Raw genomic sequence first — 9,803 nt, 5'->3', positions numbered from 1 at the left:
GATAGATGGAGGAGAGACAGGCTGGCTGGGACAGAGGACTCAGAAGGGATCCTACAGGACCAGCCAAGAGGGTCCTTGGCTTCACACAAGAATAGAAATGCAGAGAGGTGCCTGGGTGGCTTAGTCGGTTAAGCGTCCCACTTTCGCTTAGGTCATGATCTCGCGGTTTGTGGGTTCGAGCCCCGCGTCGGGCTCTGTGCTGACTGCCAGCTCAGAGCCTGGAGCCTGCTTCAGTCTGTGACTCCCTCTCTTTCTGGCCCTCCCCTACTCACGCTGACTCTCTCTCTCTCTCCTAGAAAAAAAAAAAGAATAGAAATGGAGAACTGAAGAGCAAGTGAGAGCAGAGTGTATTGTTTAGTAGAAGTGATAGAGTACAGCAGAGTGTCTGGGAGATGAGAAAGGAAAAGAAAGTGTCATCTTTGCTTGGGGTCTGCAGTGTTGTTGTTGTTTTAAGGAAGAGATTTTTTTTTAATTTTTATTTATTTCTAGGAGAGAGAGAGATAGACAGTGTGAGCAGGGGAGGGTCAGAGAGAGAGGGAGTCACAGACTGAAACAGGCTCCAGGCTCTGAGCTGTCAGCACAGAACCCGACGCGGGGCTCAAACCCACGAACTGCGAGATCACGACCTAAGCGAAAGTCGGACGCTTAACCGACTAAGCCACCCAGGCGCCCCCAAAGGAAGAGATTTTATCTTAAAAGTAAATTCTACCTGCAACGTGAGGCTCAAACTCACGACCCCAAGGCCAAGAGTTGCATGCTTTACTGACTGAGCCAGCCAAGTGCCCCTGGGGCCTAAGGTTTTTATTAAGGATGGCGATCTGGTGTATGTGTGCTCTCAGGCATCCAGGAACTAGTCAAAACAAGGATGAGTGCGGGGCCCCTGGCTGGCTCAGTCAGTTGAGCGTCTGACTTTGGCTCAGGTCATGATCTCGCAGTTCGTGAGTTGGAGCCCCACATCGGGCTCACTGCTGTCAGCCGCTTCAAATCCTTTGTCCATCTCTCTCTGTCCCTCCCCCACTTGTACTCTTTCTCTCAAAAACAAAAAACATTTAAAAAAACCCACAAAAACCCCCAAGGATAAGTGCTCAGGTGTCCTCCATGTCCCTTATGTCCTGGGTCCAGAGGTCTTAGCGTCATGTCTGGATTCAGTGGTCTGGAAAAAGTACATGATGACTTGCCTGATCACTCCTTAGATGTTACCTATTGTGCTGGAAGACTCCAAAGAAATAATTAACTCCATGACCTTTACAAGGAGGACATACACTGTCTTCTGTAAGGCGGAGGTATAGGTCCTAGCAAGAAGAGAGACAGGAGTAAAGCAGTATTTCATGGGGCCCCTTCAGTTTCCCTGTCTTAGAAGGAATAGAAGAATGAAGAGAGGACTTGAGATGCGTCTCTTTTGACCTCGAGCTTTCTAGTTCGGTTCTTCTTTCCAGTTTGTCTCTTAGCTCAGGTGGAAGACCCCAGGGCAAAAGCATCCCCTGATGGAAACTGAAAGCACACTCCTAAAGCAATAGGGACTGCCCTGAGCCAGCAAGACTCCATGTGACTGACCCCAAGACAATGATCAGTTTGACCTTCATTGCCCACCTGCACTTACCCACTCACCTTTATCCCACATTTTCCTTATATAGAAAGTGTCTTTCTGGCACCTTGGAGGCAGTCTTTGAAATACTAGTCTGCTGTCTTCCCGGTGGTGGCCTCATTGAAATAATTTTCTTTCTTGTTCCACGATCACTTGTTTCTCAGGTGTTGGGTTTTATCAGTTGTTGAGTGGCCACACTTGGTCTGTTTGGGACCCCTGGAGCCAGGTGCTCTTGCACCCCAATGCCCCAGCTACTGAAGAAGAATAGCTTAAGGGTGATTAAATTTTTTTAATGTTTATATATTTTTGAGAGAGATAGAGACAGAACGTGAGCTGGGAGGGGCAGAGGAAGGGGGAGACACAGAATCTGAAGGAGGCTCTAGGCTCCACAGAGCCCGATGTGGGGCTTGAACCCATGAACCGTGAGATCATGACCTGACCCGAAGCTGGATGCTTAACCAACTGAGCCACCCAGGCACCCCTTAAGTGTGATTTTTTTGGGGGGAGTAAAAGTCAGTTTAGGTGATTTTTGCAATGAACTCCTCAGCTGTGTAAACTATATACTTCCTTCACCTCCACTAGTCTTCTCTATAAAATCTTCAATAAGTTGTCCTTTTATAATGATATTGCCTTGTGAAATGAATTTTCTTTTGGAGAATAAAATAGATTGAGTCCTGTGCTAGCACTGGTGCAAGGCATACTGCAGAGTAGAGCCTGGGGAAGGAGAAGGTCTCAGAGGACCTAAGCCTGCCATGTGAAGAAGCCCAGGCTGGCCTGTTTGAGGATTAGACCACAGGAAGCAAAAAGTCTCAGGNTTTAAAAAAAAAAAAAAAGATGAGCACTGGGTGTTATCTTTTTTTTTTTTTTAAAGTAAACTCCACCCCCAACGCGGGGCTCGAACTCATGACTCCTAGATCAAGAGTCACATGCTCTACTGACTGAACCAGCCAGGCACCCCAAGGATAAATTATTTTTTAAAGCTTATTTATTTATTGAGAGAGAGAGAGAGAGAGCGAGAGAGAGCGAGCAAGCAGGGGAGGGCCAGAGACAGAGGGACAGAGAGAATCCCAAGCAGGCTCCGCACTGACAGTGCAGAGCCTGATGTGGGGCTTGAACTCACGAACCATGAGATCATGACTTGAGCCAAAATCAAGTCAGATGCTTAACCACCTGAGCCGCCCAGGTGTCCCAGGATACATTCTTAACAGTACAGGGAAAAGGTGCTGGTGGGCCACCAGAAATGCTGAAGCACTCCTGGGAGATAGAAAGGTGGGATCAGACCAAGAGAGAAGTCCAAGGAGACAAGATCACATCTCAAGTCACCAGAGGCAAGAGCTGTTCTTTGTAACAAAGCCTCTGAAAAAGTCCAAACTCAGAGTCAAAAAGGACAAAGAGTGCTAGTGGGCCTTAGGATAATTATCAAGTGGTTTCATTGAAAAGTTCATTGTAGATTCCCCTCCAATGCTACATAGATTGACTGGCAGTAGCCCTTTCTACCTCTAAGGTACAACTCCAAGAATTGTTCATTAAAGAAAGTAAATAATCAGGGGTGCCTGGATGGCTCAGTCAGTCAAGCATCTAACTCTTGGTTTCGGCTCAGGTCATGGTCTCATGGTTTGTGAGTTTGAGCCCTGAATCGGGCCCACGCTGGCAGTGTGAAGCCTGTTTGGGATTCTCTCTCTCTTTCTCTCAGTCTCTATCTCTGTCTCTCTCTCAATAAATAAATAAATAGAAATTAAGCAATCTGCCCAACCTTCTGTATAATACCCATGAACATTAATACATTTGACCATGTAATAGGCTGCAAATACAATCTTGATGAATCTGCCCCCCAAAATGTAGAAGAATGCAAGGAACATTCTCTGAATGCAATAAAAGTAAAAGAACTGTTTCCTAGGAAGTTTAAAAGATACCCTTAAAGATGATCTGAAGATGGCTGCTTGAGTAAACTTGTCTACCTCTCCACTGAAATAACAGAAAAAAAAATAGTATACAGTACCAGAAAACAAGAAAGGGTGCCATTTGGGGACCAGAAATCGTGAAGAATTGCTTAAAAAGAGAAAGTAGCTCGGATGAAATTTTCAAGGGTGAAGGGAACCAGAAGCCAAAATGAGCAGGAGGAAACAACCAAGAAGAGAAGAATATATCCGGAGAAGCTTCAAACAGAGGGTAGATGGATAAAAGAGCAAAAACTACACTCTGAGAAGGGACCATTTCTTGTCTATTGGCTCCATGGCTAGTTATCCCAAGGCAAAGAGGAATACTCCGCATGTCCTACCAGCTTACAGAGTCTGAACCAGGCGCCCTACAATGAAACTCCCATGCATTTTATGATTGTAACATTCTGACAAAACTGTAAAACACATAAAACGTTGTCAAAGGCATTGTTGGCCTACGTCACTGGCTCGAAAACTGTGTTACCACAAGCACGTGTCTCCCTAAGGAGAATAAATCTTTTTATTGAGGCGAAATTAGTGTGTAACATCATTTAAGTTTCCGGTGTACCAAGTAGTATAATTCAATATCTGTATACACTACAAAGTGATCACCACCAAATGTCTAGTTACTATACATCACCATACAATTGACCTCCTTTACCCATTTTGCCCACCCTCTAACACCTTTCCCCCCTGGTAACCATCAATATGTTCTCTATTATGTTGTTTTTGTGTTGTTCGTTCGTGTTGTTTCAGATTCCATATAAGAATAAAATAATATGCTATTTTTGTCTTCCTCTCTCTTATTTCACGTAGCATTATACCCTCAAGGTCATCCACGTTGTCCTCTACTCTGAAACTTGGGACATAACCTGAAGCTTATTCACATTCCCCCTCCAATACACACCTGTTCTCCTTTAAAAAAAAAAAAAAAGTTTACTTATTTATTTATTTTGAGAGGGAGGCTGGGGAGGGGCAGAGAAAGAGAGAGAGAAAGAACCCCAAGAAGGCTCAGCACTGCCAGCAGTGCAGAGCCCAACGCAGGGTTCAGTTCCACAGACTGTGAGATCATGACCTAAGCCTAAATCAAGAGTTGGAAGCTCAACCAACTGAGCCACCCAGGCAACCCCACACCTATTCTCCTTGATGTCTGAAGTCTCAGTGAGTTCCAAGTCCATCCATCCCACACGTGCAAGCTGCAGGAACTCTGGCAAGAAGTCTGACATCTGCCGGTGTCTCTGTGTATAATCTCTCTCTCTATATTTATATATAACATCTAATAAACACGTGATGAATATTAATTGCACTTTCTATGGTTACTGTGGAATGTGGGCTGAGAAGACCCCAGGGAACCAGACCTTCCCCATTCCTGCAAATGGTGTTACTGGACTGGGATGCAAAGTCCTGGACTTGGGGCCTATCCCACCCAGAGATGTGACAAGTGACAGGATAATATTCTCAAAGAAGCAGGTAAACAAGGATGCCCTCCCTCCACATTCCCCAGGAGCTGACTCTGTCGGGGAGAGTCAGCCCTGTGAAGAAGACTGTATCATGGGAAACACGCTGGTCAGAAAAAGTTCATGTATGTATCTCTGTCGGTCTACACCCTTGGCCATGCCTTATTCCCCACTTTGTCTGTCTTGTCTAGAGCTCCAAAGGATGGTGATTCTTTGAAGCTTTTCTCAATCTATCAGGGCAAATTCCTCTGGAGTGGGGTCCACCAACCTCAGGGCTTTAGGAGACCCAGCCCCAGAGCTGATGTGAGGACAGCAATACTGCAACCCTGCAGCTGTCATAGTGTGTGCATGGGAAAAGGCAGACCCAATTCCAGCCCAGCAAAAGAGGACTTAGCCTGGAGTCATGATGATTAGCCATAGTCCTAGGAGAATCCTTAATTCCTGTCTGTCTCCTCCAGGACCCAATCATCTGTGGGTTTATGGCTTNGATAGTTAAAACAAGGCCAACCCTGCCTCCATATGGGACTGGTATTTGATGTCCCATGTAAGTCACCTTGATGATCTCTGTTGTCAGTTTTAATGTCCCTTAATGTGTCATACAACGTTTTGTTCCCCAAAAGACTCCCCTCTTCCTTTTCCCAGAGCTGTTTGTGTGGTCTGCAATGGTATGTATAGAAGGAGACTCTCCCATTCTCGACACTTCATCCCCACCCCTACCTCAAACCTTTGGTCATGAGACCCTTGATGGACAGTTTCATACTTCTGTCCAGTAGATTTTTCCATCTGCTGCTCTCCTGCATCATGATTAGTAGACTCTTCCATTCCTGCCCACCATGTGCTCTCCAGGGCCCCACTCCTTCCCGATCTTTCTATACTCCCCAGTTGATGGTTTTTATCTCTGTCTCCTCTCACAGACTTCCAAATGGACCATCCTAGCCCCTTACCCTGGAGATCTTACAGACAGCAAAGGCCAAGGTGTCCAACCAGCACTTGCCCCAGAATTGGGGTGTATAGTATCCATCAAAATAAAAACCGGAAACATCACCCATCAGAATGTCAGCTCCATCTGGGCTGGGACATTTCTCTGTCGTGTTCCTTGATGTCTTTCCAGCTCCTAGAGCAGCATTCAGTACACAGTACATGTTCAGTAGGTGTTGAATGAATGAACCCTTTGACAAGACAATTACACTTCTAAGACTGCCAAAGAAACACTCCCAGTTATGCACAGGGCTCTGCACACAAGAATGAGAGGAGCAAACAACTGAGAAAAGCTTGTACATATTTATTAACTGTCAATGACTAATACAATGTAAAGTAATAAAGAGGATTTGCAACATGGAGCCCCTGCTGAACAGGAACAAAATGAGTAGTACGTGTCCAAGACATGCTGGTAGTGGGGAAAAACCTCATGGGAAATGCTTATAGTGCACGTGCGCACGAGTGTGTAAATGCAGAGAAAACACAAAATCAAACACCCAGAACTGACTTCAGCAATCACATCTGCACATCTGGGGAGGAAGTAGTGCTGTTCTGTGCAGAGAATTACCTGACAATGCAATGCTTATTTTCTAAGGTAAGTGCATGGATACACAGAAATATATATATATATNATAGATGGTATTTTGCACATTAGCAAAACTCTTACATCTAACAGAATATTTGGCACACAGTAACAAAAATCACATTTAACTTTTCACTATTGTGAACTCTTTCTTTTACTTGCTATACACCTGATGGCTAGGAATTCACAGCCATGCCCATGTTCATGAAAGACCACCAGGTTCTGCTTCTTATCATGGGCACTTGTAACATCCTGAGGTTGAGGCAAGGAAAGAGAAAGAGAATCAGTGGCAGTGAGCTCCTCTTGTCTGATAAATCAATACCAAACTCCTCATCCAGACCTACAGGACTCCAAGCACTCTGATTCTACCCTACACGATCTGCGTGCATCTCCCACTGCTCCTCAGAGTGAACCTTATGCTCATGCCATAGTGACCCCCTTACCTGTCCTGTGAGTTCTCCTAGACTACAGGAAGTTGTGGCCTACAAATCAGGAACTGACCAGGGATTTGGGGGCCCACAGCATTCTAGTTAGGGGGATCCCCGGATATACAGAGCAAGGAGCAGAAAGAGCATGGGGAACCTCATCATTTAGCTTCAATGCTGCACCCCAGGGGACTAGGATAAAGGAATGACTTGGGGAATAAGCGACAAGATGGGATACCAGTTCTATAACAGACAAGTTCATTTTTCTGGGGTGCGGGTATGGACTGAAAGGTCACTTACAGAATTTGTCATCTTCCTCGGGATCACTGATCTCTTCATATACTATTAGGTTCTTTCTTTCGCGCAGTCTATAGGCACAACTATTCTTCCCTTTCTTGGATCCTATGGTGGAGAAGAGTTGGTAAATGAGGGTTGGATGGGTTGGGGAATGTAAATCTCTGTTGTTGTATTTTTTTCAGATAAGGAAATGCCTCCTCCCTTCCAAATGCCCACAGGTATTCAACACAGTCTGTTTTCCACATCTTCTGGCCCAGAGAGGTTGAGATGTTAGACCTGCACCGATACACACCAAATGCCGAGTTTTAGCTTCTGGCTCCTCCCATTGTCAGATTTAGATTCCCAACCTCTTTACTTACCAGAACATTCATTCAGACCTTCTTTCATTCAGCATATGTGTGATAAGGGCATGTTGTGTGTCAGGCATTGAGCTGAGGGGTGGGGTACAACTGTGAGTAAGATGCATTCCCAGGTTATACAGATGAAATTACTTGACTACCTTTCATAATTTTAGGCTTTCTAGACTTAATGCCTTTGAACAATTTGTGAACTATGATTCTTTATTTCTGTTTTATGGACTAGGAATCTGGAGTTCAGAGAATTTAGAAGACTTGCCTATAGTCATTTGGCTTTTATTGTTTATTGTTTAAAAAATTTTTACATTTATTTATTTTTGAGAGACAGAGAGAGGCAGAGCACAAGTCGGGCAGGGGTAGAGAGAGAGGGAGACACAGAATCTGAAGCAGGCTCCAGGTTCCGAGCTGTCAGCACAGAGTCTGATGAGCGGCTTGAGCCCATGAACCGTGAGATCATGACCTGAGCCCAAGTTGGACATTTAACTGACTAAGCCACGCAGACACCCCTACTTGGCTTTTATTTTTAATTTTTATTTTTTTAAAGTAGGCTCCACACCCAGCATGGAGCCCAACATGGGGTTTGAACTCACAACCCTGAGATGACCTGAGCTGAGATCAAGAGTCAGACACAACCAACCGAGCCACCCAGGCACCCTTAGTCATTTAGTTTTTATATCAATGATAAGTTAGGTCTATGACCCTGGAAGTCATGTTTTAACATCTTAGCTGGAACTGGGTGAGCTCCTCAGTCCAGTCTGGCTCCAACCCTGTCTAGGATCCATCCCCCATACCTAGACCACATACTTGAACACAGCCAGGAAACAGAGGAGTTGTTCGCACATAGCTATCTCTTACCTGGTCTCTTCTCAAGCTGTTTACCAGAGGTACTCGCTTCTTCTGGGTGGCTCTGCTGTTTCTGAGCCTGCTCAGAGCCAAGTGCTACTGGCACTGGGTCCAAATCATTTTCTTCCTTTGGTTTCTTGTTCATCACCTTTTTAATGTGAAGGTCATATATAAACAGTATCAATAGCATTTCTCTAGTGCTTTAGAGCTTACAAAGTGTCTTCACATGCATTACTTTGATTAATGTTCCCCCAAACCCAGGAGGATCATTATATCACCTGTACCTAAATTATGAAGAATCTGGGAGGTTAGAGCAAAAAGGAATGGCCTAAATGAGGATGTCTCCAGGGCTAGAATGTTTGCTTTCACCTTCTTGCAAACAGCAAAATGCTCCATGTAACTAGAATGTGGTAGACAGAAGAGTTAGGGTAGAATAGCATTCTAAGAACCCACACAGTCTGTGGATGAAAGGAGGGCCTCCTTTCTCGCATAGAAGCTAGTACAGAGCTGCAGGGAGAATAAATGTAAAAATGCACAGAGAGGACAAAACACTGCTGGAAAATGGTATAGGGGAGAAGAGTACAGGGAAGGGGGAGGAAAGGAATGGTTCACAGCAATTAATATAGATAGCAAAGAAAGCAGCCCTAGATGTCACCTACTGTCCTATGCTGGCAAGAACGTTGAATGTGGAATTAGGTAAGATGGCTCCTGTACCAATTCTGCTTGCGTCAGGATGTGTCATTGGCCAACAATCTTAAGCTACCTTTCATTCAGTTCCCTCGTTTATGAAACAGTGAACAATAAAAGTAAAAGAAGCTAAGTGAAAGTACTGAGCTTGCAAACACTTTTCAATGTGGTAATAATGAAAATGAATACTTTCTTTTATGATCCTTCTTTGAATTCTCTCAACTGTCTCCAACTTCCAGATGTCTTTACCCTCTAAAGTAGAGTTTATTCTACAATTGTGGAATCACTTATGCAGTGAACATTCAGGTACCTGGGAGGGATTCCCAGGGCTGGGCCCAAGGCCTCAGAGATGCCTCAGGTGCAGACAAGGCCCCAAAGGAGATCACAGTAGGGAGGGGCTGACAGCTCAGGACATTCTCAACCCATACGNGCTGGTACTTTGTTTTTGTGAGAGCAGATGTCTAAACAGAAACATGAGCAAATTCTGTGGGGTAAAGCCTTGGGGGAAATCCTTGAACTTCATAAACACATGAAAAGGTGCTTGAGCTTGGAAATCCTTTGAGGCTTTTCTTAATTGTACTGTGATTCATTAACAGTGTTTAGCAAGAACACTCACCCCTTTAAAAAAAAAAATAAAATGTTTCAAATGTACAGA

At 44.6% G+C, this 9,803-nt stretch overlaps 1 protein-coding gene across 1 annotated transcript in view; it reads right to left on the bottom strand.

Moving 5' to 3' along the window:
- Positions 1-6,612: 6,612 nt before the first annotated feature.
- LOC144222467 (protein SSX1-like) overlaps positions 6,613-9,803 on the bottom strand; it is a 10,119-nt gene continuing 6,928 nt past the window's right edge. Inside the window, exons 6-8 of the mRNA XM_077752971.1 lie at positions 8,474-8,609; positions 7,266-7,367; positions 6,613-6,792 (exon numbers count right to left, since the gene is read on the bottom strand). Of these exons, the coding sequence (XP_077609097.1) occupies positions 6,791-6,792; positions 7,266-7,367; positions 8,474-8,609 (240 nt within the window). The 3' untranslated portion in view covers positions 6,613-6,790. The remainder of the gene's footprint in view (positions 6,793-7,265; positions 7,368-8,473; positions 8,610-9,803) is intronic.

The sequence above is a fragment of the Crocuta crocuta genome, unplaced genomic scaffold, assembly GCF_008692635.1.
Source record: "Crocuta crocuta isolate KB4526 unplaced genomic scaffold, BGI_CrCroc_1.0 scaffold943, whole genome shotgun sequence".
NCBI lineage: Eukaryota > Metazoa > Chordata > Mammalia > Carnivora > Hyaenidae > Crocuta > Crocuta crocuta.
The sequence above is the reverse complement of the archived record's forward strand: the minus strand, read 5'-3'. Positions and strand labels throughout refer to the sequence as shown.